Raw genomic sequence first — 25132 nt, forward strand, 5'->3', positions numbered from 1 at the left:
GTCAAAAGTTGAATTTCTTGTGGCTCAAAGTTTTCTGTGTAGTTCCATACAGTTTACCCTTCAATCTTGAAAGCAGCAGAGAAAAAGTAAGTAATTTTTATTACTAAACGGGATTTCAGTATTACTAGTTAACCTTTGTTCTAAGTTATCTTAAAAACATCAACTCGGCAGTTTAGAGCAACTGACTAATTAAAAGTTGTTTAGAATGTTACCTTATTGTATATAAGTATATATTCACATCTTGTTACTTTCTTTAAAATGATATACCTTCACAATGATCATCATTAATAAGCCTTTTAAAATTAAACTGGCAGAATGCTCTTATGTAATGTGGTATATGCTCGTGAAAAACAAATGCCTTATACCAAAAAGCTGCACTTGTGTAGGTGTGAGATATTATTTGTAAGCAGAAAAAGGGGAAGTTAAGATTATTTTAGGTACTTGTGGGTTTTTTCGGGCTATAGAGCCATGTTCTAGAGGCATTTCTCCTGACGTTTCGCCTGCATCTATGGCAAGCATCCTCAGAGGTAGTGAGGTCTGTTGGAATTAGGACAATGGGTTTATATATCTGTGGAATGGTTTTTTGTTTTTTTTAGTGTCAGTAGTGACTTGAGAAACTGCAAGTCGTTTCTGGTGTGAGAAAATTGGCCGTCTGCAAGGACGTTGCCCAGGGGACGCCCGGATGTTTTTTTGAAGTTTTACCATCCTCCAGGAAATAAAGCCCGACTGCTCACTGGAGGGAAAGATACTAGAGACAAAGTTGAAGTACTTTGGCCACATCATGAGAAGACAGGAAAGCCTAGAGAAGACAATTATGCTGGGGAAAGTGGAAGGCAAAAGGAAGAGGGGCCGACCAAGGGCAAGATGGATGGATGGCATCCTTGAAGTGACTGGACTGACCTTGAGGGAGCTGGGGGTGGTAACGGCCGACAGGGAGCTCTGGCGTGGGCTGGTCCATGAGGTCACAAAGAGTCGGAGACGACTGAACGAATGAACAACAACAACACCATCCTTGTGGGAGGCTTCTCTCATGTCCCCGCATGAGGAGCTGGTATCTGTAGGTATTCCTAATCTATCAGTAATTGTTTTGAAGACTGATAAGAAACAAGACTGATCATTAAAAAAACCTCAAGTTTGTTCACAGTGATGAATCGTTTCCGATATGAACTCTGGCACACCAAGCTTCGATTAGTACCATTACAGTGTTTTTACAAAGAGATCATTTTCATGTAGAAAGATATTTACTTCATAAAATATGCAGTTTCTGGCATGAATGTTTTTGGTTTGATATACTGAGCATATAAGATGAGTGGATAGCTTCACGCTACAATCTGGTGATGCATAATAACATTGTTTGCCCAACAATGGATTTCTTTTTCTCAAACAGCAGTTGGTGTAGCCAATTTATTTTAATCTGATGAGACCCTTATAAGCTGTTTATAGGATGGCTTGAGGGTATGCTATTCAAAGAGAAGTCTAAACTGGGTTGTTGTAGGTTTTTTCGGGCTATATGGCCATGCTTTAGAGGCATTTTCTCCTGACGTTTCGCCTGCATCTATGGCAAGCATCCTCAGAGGTAGTGAGGTCTGTTGGAACTAGGAAAGTGGGTTTATATTTCTGTGGAATGACCAGTACTCTTGTCTGTTGGAGCTAGATGTGAATGTTTCAACTGCCCACCTTGATTAGCATTTGATGGACTGGCAGTGCCTGGGGCAATCTTTTGTTGAGAGGTGATTAGATGTGCCTGATTGTTTTCCCTCTGTTGTTTTGCTGTTGTAATTTTAGAGTTTTTTTTAATACTGGTAGCCAGATTTTGTTCATTTTCATGGTCTCTTCCTTTCTGTTGAAATTGTCCACATGCTTGTGGATTTCAATGGCTTCTCTGATTATTTTGTAGAACTGGTGATCTTTTTGTTCAAGCTGTTTAGCTGTGGACAGGCCCGTAGCCAGGATTTTGATTCAAGGGGGGGGGGTGAGTTTGATTCGGGGGGGGGGGGGGGGGCTGAGTCTGAATAAAAGAGGGTCTAGCCTAGCAAACCTTTTGTATCATTACCCCAATACCCCCATGCATATGGGATATATTGAGCATGGTGATCAGATCATGATATGAATAAACATAACAGTTTAAATAATGTACCAGTAAGGCCTTTCCGCAGACCACCATGAGAATTTCGGCTACACGCCTGGCTGTGGAATATGCCACCTCGTGTCTTGTTACTGTGCTTTCCACCTTTGGCTCATACAGCCAAAGGTCATGGTTAATACTATTCTCCAATAAGTGGACCTAGTTATGTGGGAACTAGAATTGGACAATTTTGCAATGTCTGCATCCAGTAGAGGGGTGCTATTATGTTCCTATATTGTGGAACCGGCAAAGCAGTGGGACTGATGTACAATGAGACTAATGCACACTAAGCTCACTTATCAGTTGCAAATCATTAAAAGAGTTTCTTAGCTGCTGTTTTATTTAACCAAGGGCTTTTCTATAATAATAATAATTATTATTATTTATACCCCACCACTATCTCCCCAAGGGGACTTGGGGCAGCTTACACAAGGCCAAGCCCACAATACAATACATCAATATACAATAGAATAGCAATAAAATAAAATAAAACTAAAATACAAAACGGTACATTATAAATAATGCATCAACAATTGTTCTGGTACGGCCAGCTTATCTTGCTATTTGTTGAGTGCTGCATGTTTTTTAAAGTTCTATGCATTTGCAGTTAGATGGCTTTCCTTACTTTGCAGTTATTGGGTCAATGACCTGTCAATTATTATTAGATTCCCTAGTTCCGCCCCCTTTTTGGGTTTTGGAGGGAATAGGAGCCATTTTAGGTCAGTCCACACAGAGAAGTCTTTCTTACAGGACTTAAACCAGGACCTACTGCAGTGTTTCTCAACCTGGGGGTCGGGACCCCTAGGGGGGTCGTGAGGGGGTTTCAGAGGGGTCACCAAAGACCATCAGAAAACACATTATTTCTGATGGTCTTAGGAACCCTTTTGTCAGAGAAGGCTGAAGATCTCTCTGCCTGTCCTCATCCTTTTTGGTGTTGGTGAATGATAACTCCCAGAATTCAAAAACAGCCCCCCCCCCCAACCCCACCAGTAGTTAATGTTGGCCATGTCAGTAGTGTGCCAAGTTTGGTGCAGATCCATTTTGGGCTGGGTTCAGAGAACTATTCAATTATAGGTTAACTATAAATCCCAGCAATTACAACTCCCAAATGTCAAGGTCTATTTCCCCCAAACTCCACCAGTGTTCACATTTGGGCAAACTGAGTATTCGTGCCAAGTTTGGTCCAGATCCATCACTGTTTGAGTCCACAGTGCTCTCTGGATGTAGGTGAACTACAACTCCAGAACTCAAGGTCAATGCCCAACAAACCCTTCCAGTATTCTCTACGTCGTGGGAGTTCTGTATGCCAAGATTGGCTTTAGTCTTTTGTTGGTGGAGTTCAGAATGCTCTTTGATTATAGGTGAACTATAAATCCTAGCAACTACAACTCCCAAATGTCAAGGTCTATTTCCCCCAAACTCCACCAGTGTCCACATTTGGGCATATTGAGTATTCGTGCCAAGTTTTGCCCAGATCCATCACTGTTTGAGTCCACTGTGCTCTCTGGATGTAGGTGAACTACATCTCCCAAATGACAATATCAATCCCCCCTCCCAACCCCACCAGTTTTCAGATTTGGGCATATTGGCTATTTGTGCCAAATTTGGTCCAGTGAATGAGAATACATCCTGCATATCAGGTATTGACATTACGATTCATAACAGGAGCAAAATTACAGTTACTAAGCACCAGTGGAAATAATGTTATGGTTGGGGGTCACCAACACATGAGGAACTGCATTAAGGGGTAGCGGCATTAGGAAGGTTGAGAACCACTGACCTACTGTGAAAGGCTTAATCATTTACAGCTTGGCCAGGGAAAAATAGCCCCATAGCTTGGCCAGGGATATACAGTCTCAGCACAGCTTTTGCTGGGGACTTTACAGTTTGCTGAGGAACTTACAGCCTCTCAGCTCTCTTGCTAGGGATCCAATCCCACAGCACTTCAGCCAGCCATCACTGGGAAGTGAACATCTTCCTCCTCCTGGAAGTTCTGCAAAGGTCTCTGTTCGGTAAGGGCCCTTCGCGGCAACCATAAAGCAGATTGGACCGGGTGTAGGGGCCCCACGCCAACAGAAGAGAAGACAGATTGCCCAGGGTAGAGGTCGGGGATTTTCCCAACAGTGAAGGAACAGTTGCCTGCCCTTGGGGGCAAGATCGAGAAAGCCAAACGTTTATTAAGAAAACTTTGAATCCAATTGTTGAAGCCTTGTTATTTGTTCAGTTATAAAGATTTTGTTGCATCTTTAAAGACTTTGAAGGCCATCTTTTCAGGAAAATCCCAAAAAAACCTCTCTCTGAGGCAACCCCGGCGTCCTGTTGGGCTCACAGAAATTAAGTCTTTTATAGGAGCCCAGCGCGTGACAACACAACAATAAAAAATCGCAACATTTAAGACAAAGGGATACATCTCTTTTCTACTCAAGTTAAAAACCCTGGGTTCACCACAAATGGAAGCTTATCTATTTTCACAACAGACAACTACTCCCCAATGGATTCCCCCGCTGTCCCCCATCTTACGAATCTCGACGTGATGAGGTCCATAGAATTCTGTGTTCAGCTAGGAGCAGCGGCAATACAAAGGCAGCAAGACGATGGCAAAAGGAGAAGCTGTGTTCCCCAGCCATTTAAACAATTACCCCAGATTCAGCATGAACAAGGCAGATACACACTGCCCTGGGGCACATTTACATTGCAAATACGGCCTGGAGTTGATGAGTCCTAAGTGGACACAAAGACAATTAAAAATGATATAGGATTCAGACACATATTTCCTACCCTACTAGGCAGTTATTGGATGCAGAGGAGTATGAGTGGAAGCTGCTGTGAGAGAATGGCCATTTGTTTTTGTTTCTTTAAAAAAATCTTTATTGAAGTTTTTGCATGCATATATTTAAAAACTAGAGGGGAAAATGAGAGTAAAAATCAGGGTAGGTATATGGAAGGAGGAAGCGGGAGATCTAAGTGAGTGGGAGATCTAATGGATGGGAGAGGTAGGGAAAGGAATGGCTTGGGAAGAAGTGGATAGGGGAAAAGAAATGAGAAAGGAAGAAAAAAGAAGTAAGGGAGAGAAGTGAAATAAGGGGGGGAGGAAAGCGAAGAAAAGGGGTGGATGGTCAGTGACAACGTCCATGATGAGGACCGCTCCGGTCGCCCTTCTTTGATTACAGACGATTTGATTTGATCGCACAATCAAATCTTTGGTTTTTGTGGTCCTCTGTTAGGAGTTTCGGGACCCAACGGGAGCACAGTTTCCTAAACTTTAGATGTTCAGAAACAATGTTGTAAAGTACTGATGTCAACATGTCAGGAAATTCGTTTGAGATACCTGCTATTGTGAAGCGCCTGTTCTCATGAATCCTCGCTTCAACTGAAGCCACCAAATCGTCTGTAATCAAAGAAGGGCGACCGGAGCACTCCTCATCATGGACGTTGTCACGGCCATCTTTGAATTGTCGTACCCACTTACGCACTTTGCTTTCACTCATAACAGTATCACTGTACACTTCACAAATCTGTCGATGAATTTCTGCAGCAGGCAGGTTCCTTGCTGACAAAAGCCGTATCACTGAGCGAACCTTACATGAGGAGGGTGAATTGATAGTCTTAAACATTTTTAAAGCACAGAACAGAACCGTACAGGTTAGCTACAGAGCGGAAACTGAGCACAGTTGTTCCCAAGGCATGCCGGTACACGGCGCACGTGCTCGTTGCGGTATGCACGCAAACTACTAGTGTCTACAACAGAACGGACCTTACTTTAAAAATACCCCTTGTATTTGCAGTTTTTACACATGCGTTTGTCTTTATGAAAGGGAAGCAGTCATCATAAAGCTTATGTCACATATAGTCCTAGGTTAATCCTGAGTACACACATAGGCCTTTGATTGATGTGTTACCAACAAAACATGAAGAGAGATATTCCTTATATGCATAAATACAATTCTGTCAGTATGGTATAATAATTATACCAAATACGTACCTCGGTGATTGTGGCTTATATGTGAGTAAATAAAATTTGTTTTAGAGCCTCCTTTGGTAATGAAAGGCTATTGATATATTGAGGATGAAAGCAATTTAGCTGAATGCAATTTCCCAGCTGTTTTCCTTGGTGTTTGGAATAGTACTTGTGATGTTTGTGGATGAATGGATGGAGGCAGGAGGGGAGAATGACGTGCACAATGTTAAAATGCAAAGCACTCCCCTCCGATTGGTTCATGGGAAGTGGCTAATCTAATATAAATGGGCAACCTCTTCTTTACAAGGAAAGCAGATGATCGAGAGACAAAGGCAGCAAACTCTCACTTGCAGTAAGTACAAATCTTGACTTTTTAATCCTAACGATTATAGAAATGTCATCTAGATGCAACAGTTTGCTTTACCCCACTGTAGGGATTCTCTAAAATGATCAGTGTTTTGGGGAGAGGCAGACTGTTTGATGTTTATAATCAAATAATATTTGATTTTAATCCAGCAAAATGTATAATACGGGATGTGCCATTGCTGCAGAGAAATGTCACTTCTATATATTATTTTGGAAAACAGAAATATAAATTCAGGAAATGAATATGCAGTGTTTCATCTCTAAAAGCAGACTGCTATCCGACTCGAACAGTGCTTGAATACTCAAGAAAGTAGCAGTTTAATTCTTCATTACCTGTCGCTTAATGAATAGTGTTTCTAAACAACAGGTTTTAAAGGTTCCCAGCTTATAGGAATTAAAACAGAGCACGTTTTCAAATTAAGTTACTTAAAATGTCAAGACAAAACCTAAAATTTCATCTAACAATAGTAACAACAGTGGCAGCGATTCCGTGTATAAATGAGTCAAACACTTTTGAATTTTTTATTTATACTGGTATAATATAATTATTGTATATAGTATGACTCAGAGTAATTGTTGATTGCAAAATTAAGTATAATACACAGTTGAATACTATTTGAGATTCAGTATTCTAGTGCATAGTAAAATTTCCCCAGGAGATCTGTTCTAAAGTGTCAGTTCTCATGCTTTCATACATAAGCTGCCAATTATATTCTTAAAAATTATTAAAGTGTGTATTATTATTATTATTATTATTATTATTATTATTATTATTATTTGCTGAAGCTGGTAAGAATTTTCAAAATAGTTAAATTATATTTATTATTCAGGGAATTACTTTCTCACAGTAAATGTGAAAGCAGATTCAAAAACAATATTAACCTGTTGATTTATAGCATCTATTGATTTGTAGCATAGGGGATCCCGTGGGTTAAACCCCTGTGCCGGCAGGACTGAAGACCGACGGGTCGCAGGTTCGAATCCAGGGAGAGGCAGATGAGCTCCCTCTATCAACTCCAGCTCCTCATGCGGGGACATGAGAGAAGCCTCCCACAAGGATGGTAAAACATCAAATCATCCGGGCGTCCCCTGGGCAACATCCTTGCAGACGGCCAATTCTCTCACACCAGAAGCGACTTGCAGTTTCTCAGGTCTCTCCTGACACGACAAAAAATAAAATAAAAATTGTAGCTTATGTAGCATGTTTGCTCAAGGTTTTGTTTTTTATTTTTTTAGTGTCAGGAGCGACTTGAGAAACTGCAAGTCGTTTCTGGTGTGAGAAAATTGGCCGTCTGCAAGGACGTTGCCCAGGGGACGCCCGGATGTTTTTTGATGTTTTACCATCCTTGTGGGAGGCTTCTCTCATGTCCCCGCATGAGGAGCTGGTATCTGTAGGTATTCCTAATCTATCAGTAATTGTTTTGAAGACTGATAAGAAACAAGACTGATCATTAAAAAAACCTCAAGTTTGTCCACAGTGATGAATCGTTTCCGATATGAACTCTGGCACACCAAGCTTGGATTAGTACCATTACAGTGTTTTTACAAAGAGATCATTTTCATGTAGAAAGATATTTACTCCATAAAATATGCAGTTTCTGGCATGAATGTTTTTGGTTTGATATACTGAGTATATAAGATGAGTGGATAGCTTCACGCTACAATCTGGTGATGCATAATAACATTGTTTGCCCAACAATGGATTTCTTTTTCTCAAACAGCAGTTGGCCTTGTGGTGTAGCCAATTTATTTTAATCTGATGAGACCCTTATAAGCTGTTTATAGGATGGCTTGAGAGTATGCTATTCAAAGAGAAGTCTAAACTGGGTTGTTGTAGGTTTTTTCGGGCTATATGGCCATGATCTAGAGGTATTCTCTCCTGACGTTTCGCCTGCATCTATGGCAAGCATCCTCAGAGGTAGTGAGGTCTGTTGGAACTAGGAAAAAGGGTTTATATATCTGTGGAATGACCAGGGTGGGACAAAGGACTCTTGTCTGCTGGAGCTAGGTGTGAATGTTTCAACTGACCACCTTGATTACCATATAATGGCCTGACAGTGCCTGGAGCAAACCTTTGTTGAGAGGTGATTAGATGTCCTTGTTTGTTTCCTCTCTGTTGTTGTGCTGTTGTAATTTTAGAGTTTTTTTTTAATACTGGTAGCCAGATTTTGTTCATTTTCATGGTTTCCTCCTTTCTGTTGAAATTGTCCACATGCTTGTGGATTTCAATGGCTTCTCTGTGTAGTCTGACATGGTGGTTGTGAGAGTGGTCCAGCATTTCTGTGTTCTCAATTATTTATTTATTTTATTATTTATTTACTTCATTTATATACCGCTTTTCTCAGCCCTTAGGCAACTCAAAGCGGTTAACAGCAGCATTTTCAATGCACACATTACAAAACCATTAGAACATTTAAAAACAATAGCATAATAACAATTAAATATCAATATGACAAATCATTTGCGTCTCGTCAATAGAATCAGAATCCAATCTCATCATCCGTTATTCTGTGTTCCTGTAATCAATTACACTGCCTAATCGAATGCCTGTTTGAACAACCAGGTCTTCACTTTCCTCTGAAATGCCAATAAGGAGGGGGCTGATCTGATATCTGTAGGAAGGGCGTTCCACAGCCGAGGAGCAACCACTGGGAAGGTCCTGTCTCTCGTCCCCGCTAGGCGTGCTTGTGATGCCGACGGGACCGAGAGCAGGGCCTCCCCAGATGATCTTAATGTCCTAGCTGGTTCATAGGAGGAGATGCGTTTGGGCAGGTAAGTCAGGCCAGAACCGACTTACCTGTGTCCAGGTTGGTTCATCAGGTGCTCTGCTATGACTGATTTCTCTGGAGTGCCTTTCATGTTCCTTGATTCGTGTTTGGGCAATGCTGCGTTTGGTGGTCCCTATGTAGACTTGTCCACAGCTGCATGGTACACGGTAGACCTCTGCAGAAGTGAGAGGATCCCTCTTGTCCTTTGCAGAGCGTAGCATTTTTGGATTTTTTTGGTGGGTCTGTAGATAGTTTGTATGTTGTGTTTCCTCATCAGCTTTCCTATGCGGTCAGTGGTTCCCTTGATGTATGGCAAGAACACTTTTCCTCTTCTTCCTATTCTTACACCCATTTTGTTATGGAGAGTTAGAGTGCTATTTTACAACCCTGAATCCAGTGTTCCTATCTAGTGTCCAATGTGTTGACTTCTTATAGGAAAATGTGAAATAAATTGTCGGAACAGTACAATGTATTAAAGCATAGAAGAATTGGGAATTTGTGTATGTATTTATGGGTATGAGGGCATCTACATAATTTTTCAATGAAAAAAATATTTTATCGAGATATACTTGCTATTAGAGAACTATGCATAAGGTTAAATACATATAAGAAAAATAATTTACACATACAGACTTTCTGAACTGACAATTGCGAATGTATATACAAATTACAGTAGCTATCACGGGTTAGTCAATGATTTCTCATTTTCAAGCATGACTTCCTTTTATCTTCCCTGCTCATACTTAAATTTAATGAGTCCAAACTACTTTTGCACTTTGAACTCAGTTTGAGGCTATTGGAGTAACCTGATAACATAGGAGAAAATGGGGGGGGGGGGGAGGAAGAGTGAGATATCTCAATTACCACATACAGATCACACTGTCACAATAGATCTTACACATTATGAGTGAAGGGTATATCTACACCACTGTTTCTCAACCTTCCTAATGCCGCGACCCCTTAATACATTTCCTCATGTTGTGGTGACCCCCAACCATAACATTATTTTGCTACTTCATAACAGTAATTTTCCTCCTATTAATTGTAATGCAATTATCTGATAAGCAGGATGTATTTTCATTCACTGGACCAAATTTGGCACAAATACTCAATATGCCCAATATTGGATTGGGGTGGGGTTGGAGGGGATTGATTTTGTCATTTGGGAGTTGTAGTTGCTGGGATTTATAGTTCACCTACAATCAAAGAGCATTCTGAACTCCACTAATGACGGAATTGAACCAAACTTGACACACAAAACTACTATGGCCAACATGTGGCACACAGGACTCCCATGACCAGCAGAAAACACTAGAAGGGTTTGGTGGGCATTGACCTTGAGTTTGCAGTTGTAGTTCACCTACATCCAGAGAGCACTATGGACTCAAATAATGGTGGATCTGGACCAAACTTTACATGAACACTCAATATGCCCAAATGTGAACACTTGTGGAGTGTGGGGGAAATAGACCTTGACATTTGAGTTGTAGTTGCTGGGATTTATAGTTCACCTACACTTAAAGAGCATTCTGAACCCCACTAACAATTGAATTGGAACAAACTTCCCACACAGAACCCCCATGACCAAAAATACTGTGTTTTCTGATGGTCTTTCGCGACCCCTCTGACACTCCTTGGTGACCCCTCTAGGGGTCCCGACCCCCAGGTTGAGAACCACTGATCTACACTGATCCATTATCTCAAAAGGGGGAGCATGGGGCTGATTTGAGTTATCGATACATCTTTTCCCATTCTCATCTTCACAACAGCTAGCACGCATAATAATAATATTTCTTACCCACCTCTCCTCACAGCTCAAGGAGGGTTACAACACTGCTAAAACACATAATCATTTTTAAAACTCCATAAAATACACATATTAAAACATATTTCCATAAAATACATATTAAAATACATAAAACAAAAGTTAGATATGGAATGGAAGTTTAAATTGCATCATTAAAACTGTCTGGATAGGCCGAGAAAAAGATCCTCTGAGTGACTGACCAGTCGGGTTCTGGCAGGCTGGAGCAGACACCCAACCCCCCCCCCCCCAGAGGACCTCAGTGTTTGGGGCGGATTTTACGGAGAAGACAATCCTATAGGTAACCTGGATCCAAACCAGATAGGGCTTTCAAGGTCAATACTAACCCCTTATATTTTGCCTGGAAACTAACTGGCAGCCAGTGGAGAGACTTTAGGATAGGTGTAATACGCTCACTCTTAGATGTTCCTGTAACCAATCTGGCTGCTGTATTTTGAATCACCTGAAGTTTCTGAACTTGATACAATGATAGGCTAATGTAAAGCACACTACAGAAGTCCAATATGGAGGTTACCATCACATGCACTACCATCTTAAGATCTTCCAAATCTAGGAAGGGGCACAGCTGGCATATCAGTCGAAGTCATGACATGGATAGTGTCCATTGCTTCTCACCTGGATTGACATCGGCCAGAAAACCAAGACAATTGGAGAAGGGAAGAGGAAAGGAAGGGGTTGATTCCTCTTCTCCCGCTCCCTTTCCCTGCATCACTATGGTGGCCCAGCCAACATCGCTCCAGACAACAAGTGACTGATGCTAGTCATGCCATTCCCACTGGCCATTGTGATGACAAGAATGGGGGATCTGTAAGGGTGGCTGTCTGGTAGTGCCAAACCAAATTTGGCACCACTAGACAGGTCAGGACTCCCTCCCACTTCTGCAGTGGATGGGGGTTGCCAATCATTTGCCTCTCCAGTTTGGCTCTCGAATAAAGGGACAGTGTAGAACCACCCTAAATCTTTGGCCCAAGTCTAGAATTGGATATGCACATTTTTTTACTTTTACCCTCTCAGTTACCATAGTTTTTTTGATCAGCCTAGTGGCTGATAAATGGAGGAACCGTGGTGAATGATACTCTCATCAACCATTTCATTGTGTGATCTCATCCTTATTCAGTCCACAAGTCAACACACTTTCCCCCAAATCCTAGAAGACAGGAACATTTTAAAATGGTTTTTCCTGGTGATACTGACTAGAGGATGATAGGAACCACTGTGCAAACACATCAGGAAAGTTGCCCATTCTGGAAGGCAGTTATTAAGGGGATGGAATCCCTAGAAGTCTTCATTTTTAGGGATGTATAAAAGCTGAAAATTGTGGTTTATCTGTATGTAGACTGTGCTTAATTCAGAGTAATTGTCTTGATTGTTTCAGCCGGAACAAAAGGATCCCAGAGATGTGTATTTGCCTTCTAGCAAAATATGCACTTATGTAAAACAAATGTCTTTTTTAGATGTATTGTCGAAGGCTTTCATGGCCGGAATCACTCAGTTCTTGTGGGTTTTTTCAGGCTATATGGCCATGTTCTAGTGGCATTTCTCCTGACGTTTCGCCTGCATCTATTGCAGGCTTCCTCCATAGATGCAGGCGAAACGTCAGGAGAAATGCCTCTAGAACATGGCCATATAGCCTGAAAAAACCCACAAGAACTGAGTCTTTTTTAGAGCTTGCAAACAGCAACTTATAATTTGTGCCTTTGTGAAGTCACATTTCTAAGGCAATGCAAGTAAAAGTAAACTGGTAAAACCTGTTGACATTTCTAGTTACTTTCTAAGTAAAATTTAAAGGATATTTTCATAAGCTAGAATTTAGAAATGTAATGACATTTTCTTACCATTTCTAGTTTTCTCAGCCTCTCAAAACAATATTAGAAAGCAGAAAAAAATAAAGAGTAATTGTCTACAGTAAGAAAGTCCCTTATTAATTTTTAAAACATGTCCAGTGACAAAATGAGAGGAAAGGACAGATCTTGGAAGGTAAATAACAACAACAACAATAATTTTCTTTGTTACCCACCTCTCCTCCAGACTCGAGGTGTGTTACAACATAATTAAAACACATAAACATTGTAAAAATTCTATAAATACACATATTAAAATGCATTTCTATAAAAAAGAGAGTGTGAGCATGGACCACCGTGGCCTAGTCAGGCTTCCCAAGGTACGGGCGCAACTATATTGATGTCAGACTGACTGGGTGGTAATTGTTGGGTTCTCTTCCTCCCTCTCTTTTGAAGACTGAAACAACATGTGCCTTCCTCCAGTCTGCTGGAAATTCTAAAAAATGATTGCCAGTGGTTCTGAAATTAATTCTGCCAGCTCTTTCAATACCCTTAATTCATGTTGAATTAATTTAGATTAGCCAGATATTCCTGTGCTGCCTCTTTACCTATTATGTGCTGCCTTTCCCCTACTGTATCATCTGCTCCATTATCCCCATTTTGAGTTAATCTTTTGGGAGAAGATAGAGAAAAAAAAAGGTGTTTAGCAATTCTGCCCGTTCTCTATCTCCTGTTAGAATTTCAGCATCACCTTAAACAGTGGTCCTATCATTTTCTTATTCATTCTTTTGCTCGAGACATAGCCAAAAATCCCTTTTTATTGTTTTTAATCTCTTTAGCAAGCCTGGGCTCATTCTGCATTTTGGTTTTCAAACTTTCTCCCTACACATGCTATCTATTGGTTTGGCTTTTTCTGTAGTAATTTCTCCCTTTTTATTTCTTGTACACGTCCCTTTTAAATCTTAGCTCAATAGAAAATGCCATAGACATACATTCTGGTTTGTTTGATAAATTGTATGATTTGCTTTTTAATGCAAGGATCTAAATGCCATGGTAATATGACACCCCCGCCCCCCGGGATGAGGTCCTAATTCATGTAGAGTTAAGTTGGAGACATGTTCCCAAACATCTTGAATAAGATAGAAATATCAAGTGTGACATATCATATTTTTATGGATGTTGGTATAACTGTCATAGCCTTAATTACAGCTACTACATGTTTTGGTAAGAATTTTATATAAAATTTAATGTAATGACTTGTTCAGAGAGAACCTTAGGCTTCCAGGTCAGAATCCACATAGAACTGTGTCATAATAAATTGATAGTTGAGACACCATTCACAAGTCTCAAAGTACAAAGATCTAACTTATCCAGGGACAATGGGGGTGTGGTTTACAGTGCTATGACTGACCCTGTTTGGGGCCTTACTGTGTGGTTTCATCTCCATTTTCTCTCCTCTTCTCAGGTTTTCTTGTGGGAGGAAAAAGCTCAATGTTTTTTACTCCTACTAAGGTCACGTTGGAGTTTATGATGCCTCTCATAGTTTGTATTCGTGATGTCAAATTCCACATTTTGAGAATTTAAACATTTGGCCCTGTCCGTTGTGATTATTTCAGTGTTTAAATGTTCTGATTTTATATTGTTGTGTTGTTTATTTATATTGGGTTTTTTTAGCATCTTATGTTATGTTATTTTCTATTTTCTGTTGTGTTCTTGTGTTACATTGTTTTACTGTATTGATGGGCGTGGCTTCATATAAGCCACCCCGAGTCCCCTTGGGGAGATGGTGGAGGGCAGGGCCGTAGCCAGAAAAAATTTCGGGAGGGGTTGAAATTTGGGGGGGGGGGTTTGAAAATTTCGCAGGGGGGATTGTAATCTGCCTCCTAGCTCATGCTGAAGCAAAGAGCACAGCGGGGGGGGGGGGGGGGGTGGTGGTGGTCTGCAGTTCCGCCCTTGTCAAACACCTCCACCAAGTCTGGTCTCCTTAATGAGAGCATTCAACACCCCCCCCCCAACTTGGTTGCTTCACTACTGTTCTGTCGCGCGCTGGGCCTGTAAATAATTGTCTTTAGAACAGGATGTGCAACCTTTGCCCAGCTGGAAGCCAGGAGGCCTAAAGAGAAGTTCTCAGAGGTTTCCACGACAAACAGTCTTTAGATGGCTTGAGAAGTACAACAAAGTCTTTTATTAATGAACAACCAAACAGAAACTTCTCTTGTCTTCAGTAAAGTTAAGCAAATGATTCCAAGCTTTTAGGCAACTGGTGAATTCCTAATCTTGCCCACGAAGAACAGGCAACTGTCTTCAATAACTTCTTCTTTAAAGGAAAATCCCCCTTTTAACTTCTCCCAGGCTGACTGTAATCTAACCCTTACTCATGTGGGCTCCGCTACCGGGTCGAACTGCGTCTCAAATGCCGAGTGGACCTACCAGCAAGGCAGTAGATGTTCTCCAGCTGGAGTTCTTTGGTTTTTAGGGCTGTTTTCCTGGAAATTCTTTGGAGACTCTTAAGACCTTTCTCCCCTGGAAGGTCTTAAGGGTTGAAGCTTTTGTACAGGGGAAGCTTGCACACATCCTATACATAAGCTTACCTTGCTGAAACTAACTAAAAATGGCTCCCTTCCCTTCCCTTCCCAATTTCCCTGAGCAAGGGGTGGAACCAAAACTTAACAATGATGGACAGGCGACTTGCCTTATGACTGCAACCAAAGAAGCCACCTATCTGCAGAGTCCCTGAAACCTAGGACTGCAAGCAAACATTTAATACAAAGCATATAAAGTTGGAGCTCCTGGTACAGCTGTACCAGAACAACTACATCGGCTATTGCTGCAAGTAATGACAGTGTGAATAAATTGCTAATATTTGCTTGAGATAGTGCTTGCAGTTCTGGAGGGACTCTTGATTTTTTGCATTTCATAGACTTAGCATGGGGATTTGGTTAACCAGTTAAAATTCATGAGTAAACCAGTTTTTTTTTTTAAAAAAAACTGAAACATTTCGGGGGGGGGGGTTGAACCCCAACCCCCCCCCCCTCGCTACGAGCCTGGTGGAGGGGTATATATAAAGTTTTTTTATTATATTATTATTATTAACGTTATAGTAGGAGGATTTTACACACTAAGCAAATAGAAAGATGGGCACAGGCAGTGGATCTCAGTTCTCAGGCAGGCACAAATAAGAATAGTCCTGCCTTGAAAATATTGAAGTCCCCTTTCTGTTTGACTTTAAATTTATTGCCAACACCCTAAATTTGGACTGAAATTGGCTGACACATTTGGCACTAGTTGCAGTTTCCAAGACATCTTCTACTGCAGCCTCATGTAGAATGAATTGTGGTGGGTTATTTAGGAAGGAATTAGTGCATGAATCACTGTGGTTAAGCTATCTCTTTTCCAGAAAAGCCATAGCTGATGGATCACAAAGCTATCTCCAAGCTTTCTAAAGATGCATCGTCATTGTAGATGTCATGCAGTGTGACACCAACATAACTCCCATGGCTCAATTGTTGACCTGCCCTCCAATGGGTCATCAGCTAATTGATATACAAAGAACAATTAGATCCTCTGAAAATTGGTTAAATACTGTTTATTTCAGAGCAAAAAGCTCACAGATACTGGGCCTAGGAGTGCCCCTGTTATAAACAAGTGCATCAAATATCATTCCTTCGAATAGAAGAAGCCCTCCCTGGATCCCCTGGACATTAATCACTACAAACCAGTGTCTAACCTCCCTTTTTTCGGAAAGGTGATTGAGAAGGCAGTTGCCCTCCAACTCCCAGCAGTCTTGAATGACACACACTTTCTTTTTTTATTAATCCTTTTTATTAGAGCTTTTCCCCATCTATCTATGTATATAATAAAAGTTAGTGGTTGTATGCAGTGGGAGGGAGGGCGGTGTATGTGGCAGCTTTCTGATTGGCTGCCCCTTTCACAAGCCACTGTGACCAGCACAGGTGGTGGACCTGGACCAAACTTGGCACACCGAATCCAGCCAGCTCATTATTCAGAGCCGCCATCCACAATGACTTCTGGTCATGCTGGACTTGATCCTCTAGACCAGTGTTTCTCAACCTGGGGGTCGGGACCCCTCTGGGGGTCATGAGGGGGTGTCAGAGGGGTCACCAAAGACCATCAGAAAACATAGCATTTTCTCTTTGTCATGGGTGATATGTGTGGAAAGTTTGGTCCAATTCTATCATTGGTGGGGTTCAGAATGCTATTTCATTGTGGGTGAACTATGAATCCCAACAACTACAACTCCCAAATGGCAAAGTCTATTTTCTCCAAACTCTAACAGTGTTCACATTTGGGCATATTGATTGTCTGTACCAAGTTTGATCCAGATCCATCACTGTTTGAGTCCACAGTGTTCTCTGGATGTAGGTGAACTACAACTCCAAAAACTCAAGGTCAGTGTCCACCAGACTCTCCCAGTATTTCTCTTGGCCATGGGAATTCTGTGTGCCAAGTTTGATTCAATTCCATCATTGGTGGAGTTCAAAAGGCTCTTTGATTGTAGGTGAACTATAAATCCCAGCAACTCCAAAATTCCCAAATGACTAAATCAATCCCCTCCAACCACACCAGTATTCAAATTTGGCCGTATCGGGTATTTGTGCCAAATTTGGTCCAGTGAATGAAAATACATCCTGCATATCAGATATTTATATTACGATTCATAACAGTAGCAAAATTAAAGAAATAGCAACAAAAATAACGTTATGGTTGGGGGTCACCACAACGTGAGGACCTTTATTAAGGGGTCGCGGCATTAGGAAGGTTGAGAACCACTGCTCTAGACATAGGCGAGGAAGTCTACTGGGATCCATAGAGTTTACTTTTGACCAGTAATTAAACTGTCTCATTAAAATTTGAGCTTTTACTGGGAGTATTCCTAGCTCATCCCTTACTGCCACGGTCAGCGTTGTTCTGGAAAGGCCTAGGAAGGTGCGAAGCTGCTTCACTTGGAAGGCTTCAATCTTAGCCAAATTGATGTGCCCCCAAATTTCAGCCCCAAATATAAGTGCTGGCATTATTTTTGTTTTAAAGACTTCCATGGCAGGTCTGATTGTGCCTGGGTATCTATGATGGTACAGCTTATAAATGGAACCTGCTGCTTTCGTTACTCTTTGTATACTATGAGTAATGTGGTTAGCCCAAGCACCAGATGAAGAGAACATAATGCCTAGATATTTGCAGCAATTAATTTGTTCCAAATGTATGCCTTTCAGGGACCACGTGTACCGTTTCCTGTTTTTTTCCAAAGACAATAATTTTGGATTTATCCTTGTTCATAGTGAGTGAATTTAGCTCACAGTACAAATTGAATTTTGCCAGGGATCTTCTTAGTCCCACTGGAGATGTTGCCATAATCACCATGTCATCAGCGTAAAGCAGGATGTTAATAGTTCTGGACAAAACTTTAGGACCATGTAGACTGTCAGAGGATAATGAAACTTGGCACACACAATCCCCATTACCCCCTTTACGTCCTGGTGAGGTTTGGGGGAGGACAGACAATGGATGATGGGATTTGTAGCACATTCAAAACCTTTGGTTCCCACAGACCACTGTGGCCCACAACAAAGACTGATAAAGACCAAACTTAGCACACAGAGACCCCATGACCCACTCTATATCCTACTGCAGTTTGGAGGCGGGTGGACCATGGATGATGGGACTTGAAATACCTTCACTCACTTCCTGAGACCACTGCGACCCCCACTCAATGACTGATCAAGACCAAACTTGGCACACAGAGCCCCCAGGACCCACTCTACATACTGATGCAGTTTCAAGGAGGATGGACCATGGATGGTGGGATTTGTAGTACTTTCTCACCCTTTGGTTCCCATAGACCAATGCAGCCCCCAACAAAGATCGATAAAGACCAAACTAGGCACACAGAACCCCCATGACCCACTCTATGTCTGGGTGGGGTTTGTGGCCAATGGACCAAGGATGATGGGACTTGCAGTAGCTTCACTCACTTCCTAAGACCATTGCAACCCACACCTATGACTCATCAAGACCTAACTTGGCACCATGAGCCCCCATGACTCATTCCACATTCTGTTGCGGTTTGGAGGATGGACCATGGAGCTATACTTCACCTGTACCCACTGAACCCAGCCAACATTGGATCTTGATTAAATTTGGAGCACACACAAACAATGCCTTTCTGAAATAACCCGGGCAGCGCCAGGTCCCCAAGCTAGTATACAATAAAAAGAGGGGGAACATATGAAGTATATAGGAAAGTAGGAAAATATAGGAGTAGGCAGTGGTTAAGTAGGTAATAGGGGTATAGGGAATGGGTAGGTGTGGGAAGGGGGGTAAGCATGGGGGGGAGAGGGGGAGATGGGGTAGGAAATTGGGTTCTTCTGCGTGGTACTGTGAAATCCACACCTGTGATATTTCCCTGCACCCACGCAGCTGACTCGGATCTTTCTTGAAAGCTTTTCCTAATTAGGGACTCCAGTCCCGCCCATCTACTCCTAATAAAGCCAGGCAGCGGGGCTTGGAGCCTTAATTCCGTACCGTGAAACACAGTCAGAGCAGTACTTTTTTCTGCACTAGCATGACACCCACCATCCGTGGGACTGCTCGCTAGTCTACCACAGGTGTGGATTTCACAGTACCACGCAGAAGAAAGTAAGGTTGCTTACCTGTAACCATGTTTCTTCTAGTGGTTAACTGTGAAATTCACACAACCCGCCCATCCTCCCCACATTCTGTCATGCCTTTTATCTCCGACTGTCTTTCGCGGTACGGAATTAAGGCTCCAAGCCCCGCTGCCTGGCTTTATTAGGAGTAGATGGGCGGGGCTGGAGTCCCTAATTAGGAAAAGCTTTCAAGAAAGATCCGAGTCAGCTGCGTGGATGCAGGGAAATACCACAGGTGTGAATTTCACAGTTAACCACTAGAAGAAACATGGTTACAGGTAAGCAACCTTACTATTTGAAATCTTCCAGTCCATTCCGCAGAGATATTTCTTTTCTAGGTTGCATTTATTTTTTTGAGCTCTGCTACCTAATTGTTTCAGGAAACCTAATTCTGGTTATTGACTCCTTTTTAATTATTGAATTTCATTTCCTCCTGTAGATACCCTCCCAGTAATTTCCAGTCTGTTTTGCTCATCTTGTTTTGATCATTTAGTAGCTGCGTCAATGAGTCCATTTTCATGTATTCTGCTATTTTAATGACCCAGTCCTCAATTGTTGGAGGGTCTTTTTCTCTCAATTTCTGTGCTATTACTATTTGCGCCGCTTTATCAAATAAAATAAATTTTTATCTTTGCTTTTTTAAATTTCAAAATCTATTATATTCCACAAATAGTACTCAGGCTTCAGATCATATTTTATTTTAATAATGTTTTGTGTGTGTTTATGAATTAGTTTCCAGTATTTTTTATTACTTTACAGCCCCCACCATAAATGATAGGATCCCAATTCCTTCTGCACTTCCATCACTGGTTCTCATAATTTTTATAGTACATTGCTAGTTGTTGTTGTGTGAGGTGCCAGCGATAAAACATTTTATACCAGTTTTCTATTATGTTGATTGATCTTTGAATGACACACACTTTCTTGACCCATTTCAAACTGGCTTAAAAGCATGATACAGAGTTGGGACTGCTATGGCCGTCTTAGTGGATGATCTCCATTTCAACACTGATAAGGGCTTTGTGTCCCTGTGATGAGGTCCCATGGTCACACCTACCCACAAACATATTGTTTATATGTATCAGACTTCCTTATACAGAAAATAGTCAACTTTTAAAAACCTCCTAATTTGTTTCTTTTAGGTTGTCCTGAATTCTTGATATGGATGCCGCAGAGTTCCGAAAAAGGGGGAAAGAGATGGTGGACTATATTGCTGACTATCTCGAGAAGATAGAAAAGAGGCAGGTCTTTCCTGATGTCCAACCTGGCTACCTGAGACCTCTTCTTCCAGATTCAGCTCCTGAGGAACCCGAAACATATGAAAACATTCTTAAAGATGTCGAAAAGATAATTATGCCTGGGGTAATATTGCTAAGTTGTGAATACAAAGGAGCTTTGATGGGTCTATGCATGTGGGCACATATGTATCATTCTCTTATCTTGCTTTATAAAGAATCTGTGTCCTAGTTTTGGGGGAAAGTCAGGATGTAAATAAAGTTAATAATTATAGCATCATAGACTTGAAAAGGCCTGAAAGAGCCATTTAGTCTAACCCTCACTGTGCTGGTACAGCTGTACCAGAAGCTCCCACTTTATTTGCTTTGTATTAAGTGTTTGCTTGCAGCCCAAGGCTTGGGATTCTGCAGAAGGGTGGCTTCCTGTTAAAGTTTGCAGTTATAGGGCAGGCCCCCTGTCCATCATCGTTAAGTTTGGTTCCGCCCCCTGTTCAGGACAATTGAGAAGGGAATGGAGCCATTTTCAGTCAGTCTCAGCAAGGAAAGTCAATGTACAGGATGTATACAGACTTCTCCTGTACAAAGGCTTCAACCCTTAAGACCTCCTGGGGGAGAACAGGCTTAAGAGCAAAAGGATTCCCAAAGATTCCCATGGAAACAGTCCTAAAGCCCTGAGGAATTTCGGAGGGAAAAACAGCTTTGAACATCTAAGAACTCCAGCTGAAGTGACTACAGGCCTACTGGTAGGTCCACTCGGTGCTTTGAGATGCAGTTCAACCCAGTAGTGGAGCCCACATCAATTAGGTTTAGGTTCACAGTCAGCCTGGGAGAAGTTTGGAAAGGGATTTTCTTTTAGAGTAAAGTAACAGTTAGAAGCCACCAGTAGCACAAAGGCCTGGAAGCATTTGATAAACCTTTTGAAGACAAAAGAAGTTTCTGTTGATTTGTTCACCAATAAAAGACTTTGTTATATTTCACAAACCCTCTAAAGACTGTCTATGGTGAAAATCCTTACGATTTTCTCTTCGGGCCCCCTGGCTTCCCGCTGGACTAAAGTTACACGTCCTGTTTTAAAAGCAATTTATTTCAAGCCCAGCACGTGACAGAACACTCACCATGAACAAATAGAAAACTAAAGCACCTCCATGAGTGTTTTATCCTACTTCAGTTGAAATATTTCCCAAGAAGGAGAGTTCACCACTGTCAGAGGCAGTCTGTGCCACTGTTAAACAGAATTTGTTCATAATATATAAATGGAATCTAAACTTAAATCAAATCAAATATTTATTTACATTCAGCGACCAGTATCGAATCTAACCTTACAATCATCCATCCGTTGTGTTTACATTAAGTTAGAATATAAATTAAAATTTAGCTCCATTTTAGAGAAACTTATGAAACCCGACACTGACTATAAATTTTGAAAAGTTAACCTAGACCTTAAAACTGGATCATATCTAGTTAAAAATTTCTCATCCTGTATCATCTAACTGCTGGATGTCACTTTTTATTTTTACAAATAGATGCACAGAAGTAGGTCATTAATCTTGTAATTCTATTATCACTATCTATTAAGGTATAGCAATTGGTTCTGCAGATTTATTTATTCACTTACAGTATTTATATTCCACCCTTCTCACCTTGAAGGAGACTCAGGGTGGATCACAATGCACACATACACCTCAAACATTCAATGCCATTTTTAGACATACAAGACATACAGACAGAGGGAATTCAGCATTTTTTCCAACTTCGGCTCCTGGAGGTTGCTCAATTCAACCACAGGGAGAGCTGTCGCTTCATCCACTATGATGCCAAGCCTTTGATCGTAGTATTTCCTCCTTGCTCGTTGATCTCTGGCATTTTTATGGTGTCATAAATTAATCTTCCTGTTTTAAGCGGTCCCTAATTACTCACAGCTCAGCTGTTTTCGAACTGCTTAGCTAAACAGTAAGCTGGGTTATTAACAGTTGGGAGCCCAAATCCGACTCGGGCTTTGAAATTGTGATTTATTGCTGCTAGTGATTAACCAAAGCATGATGTTGTGACTCCCATGCTTCACAGTAGGTATGTTCTTTGGATGCAACTCAGCATTCTTTCTCCTCCAAACACAACGAGTTGTGTTTCTACCAAACAGTTCTACTTTGGTTTCATCTGACCATATGACATTCTCCCAATATTCTTTTGGATCATCCAAATGCTCTCTAGGAAACTTTACTCAGCCCCAGACATGTATGGCTTAAGCAGGGGGACACATCTGGCACTGCAGGATCGGAATCCCAGGCGATGTAGTGTGTTGCTGATGGTAGCCCTTGTTACATTGGTCCCAGTTCTCTGCAGGTCATTCACTAGGTTCCCCCATATGGTTCTGAGATTTTTGCTCACCGTACTTGTCATCATTTTGACCCCACGGGGTGAGATCTTGCATGGAGCCCCAGATAGAGGGAGATTAGCAGTAGCCTTGTATCTCTTCCTTTTCCTAATTATTGCTCCCACAATTGATTTCTTCACACCAAGCTGCTTGCCTATTGCAGATTCAGTCTTCCCAGTCTGGTGCAAGATGACAGTTTTGTTTCTAGTGTCCTTCAACAGCTCTTTGGCCTTCACCATAGTGGAGTTTGGAGTGTGCCTGCTTGAGGTTGTGGACAGATGTCTTTTATATAGGTGCCATTACTACAAATAGGTGCCATTACTACAGGTAATGAGTGGAGGACAGAGGACCTCCTAACGAAGAGGTTACAAGTCTGTGAGACCCATAAATCTTGCTTGTTTGTAGGTGACCAAATGCTTATTTTCCACCATAATATGCAATTAAATTCATTAAAAATCAAACAATGTGATTTTCTGGATGTGTTTTCTCGTGTTGCCTCTCATAGTTGAGGTCTACATATAATGTCAATTACAGGCCTCTCTCATCTTTTTAAATGGGAGAACTTGTACAATTGGTATCTGACTAAATACTCCCCCCCCCCCCCACTGTATATTCAAATGTGTTTATTATGGACCACAGTTCATATTCACTGAGAATCATTCTGAAGATTGGTGTGCTGTTAATTTTGTGTAGTTATGATAACATTGTTTGCAAAGGATGTTCTGCTGACTGCACAATGAATTTTAATTTGAACCCATATGTGTCAGGATAAGACTATGCAAACATTCATAGCATGATAACTTGTAGGCACCGTGTTTTCAGCTCTGCATAACCAAGTCCCGTTCCTCCTAATGAATGCTTGTTTTCCTTTGCCTCAGGTGACTCACTGGCATAGTCCGTACTTCTTTGCCTACTTTCCGACTGCCAACTCTTTCCCAGCCATTCTGGCTGACATGCTGTCTACGGGCATTGGATGTATTGGATTTTCTTGGGTAAGAAAGTTCTTTGTGTCCTGTAGATCATTACAACACAAAAATGTATGGGGAAAGTTATACAAATGAACAATCACTTAAGCCATTTGTTCCTGGTTTCTTGGATTCCCTTAAACTTTAAACTTAAAGCCCCGGGCTCCTCTTTCCTCTCCCCCCACCCTCCCAAACTGCCTATAAAGTGACTTTTTAACCAGCCACACTAAAAACTGACTGCAGATAACTTGCAAAGCTCTTAAAAATATTTAAAAACTGCATTCAATTTCTTCTACCACCAGTGTAAAAAATGGCAAAGTCTTGCCCCTTAGAGTAGGATCAGCAAAAGAGGCAAAGTCAACAGATGTTGATGCACTTGAGTTTTGGAATGAAACTGTGAAACCCTAGTTGCTTCTTTCAGTAAACAAAGAGAACTAATATAGCAACTTATTTAGAGAGGTTTTCCTTGACGTTATTCTCCTTGAATTACGACACCTCTAGAATAATTCATCAGACTTTCTCCTAATCTCTCTCTCAGATAGAATCCAGATTCTCCCTTGAATGATTTTAAATAGATTTCCCCTCTTAAATTTCCCAAAATTAGGATTAATATTGTGGAGAAGTACAACCTCTGAGGCTCTTTCCACACAGCGGAATAAATTCCCACATTTTCTGCTTTTAACTGGGATATATGGCAATGTAGACTTCACTTCACTTCACTTTATTTCTTAATTAGTCGCTCTTCACCAAGGTGCTCCGAGCGACTTACAGTCTAAAATAGCATTTACACAATATAAAAACATTCAACGTAAAGACATTCAACAGTGACTATTTGCAAATTAGATCTGATTACTTAAATGCACAACCAAACAGCCAAGTCTTGAGTGCCTTTACAAAAGGTCACAACTCTGGCATTGCTCTAATGTATGGAGGCAATGAGTTCCACAGAATTGAAGCATAGGTCGAAAAACTACGCCTTGTAGCTTCCAGGTATACCTCCCTAGGGCCCAGTATGTATAGGAGATTTTCTTGGGTGGATCGAGGTGACCACTGATGGAGAAAAGGAATGAGGC

The 25132-nt window shown here is 41.3% G+C and overlaps 2 protein-coding genes across 3 annotated transcripts in view; both read left to right on the forward strand.

Annotated features, from left to right (window-relative positions):
* DDC (dopa decarboxylase) overlaps positions 1-25132 on the forward strand; it is an 89390-nt gene continuing 64258 nt past the window's right edge. Inside the window, exons 1-3 of one of the 2 annotated variants that reach the window (XM_060781516.2) lie at positions 1-86; positions 20631-20850; positions 23973-24086. In XM_060781516.2, coding sequence (XP_060637499.2) covers positions 20650-20850; positions 23973-24086 — 315 coding nt within the window. In that variant the 5' untranslated portion in view covers positions 1-86; positions 20631-20649. Of the gene's footprint in view, positions 87-6268; positions 6436-20630; positions 20851-23972; positions 24087-25132 lie in introns of those variants that run through there. The other variant, XM_060781517.2, reaches the window with a different exon arrangement.
* Positions 3-25132, forward strand: part of LOC132778501 (aromatic-L-amino-acid decarboxylase-like) — a 167920-nt gene continuing 142790 nt past the window's right edge. Inside the window, exon 1 of the mRNA XM_060781519.2 lies at positions 3-86. The gene's annotated coding sequence lies outside the window, so the exon portion shown is untranslated. The remainder of the gene's footprint in view (positions 87-25132) is intronic.

The sequence above is a fragment of the Anolis sagrei genome, chromosome 6 (genome assembly GCF_037176765.1).
Source record: "Anolis sagrei isolate rAnoSag1 chromosome 6, rAnoSag1.mat, whole genome shotgun sequence".
NCBI lineage: Eukaryota > Metazoa > Chordata > Lepidosauria > Squamata > Dactyloidae > Anolis > Anolis sagrei.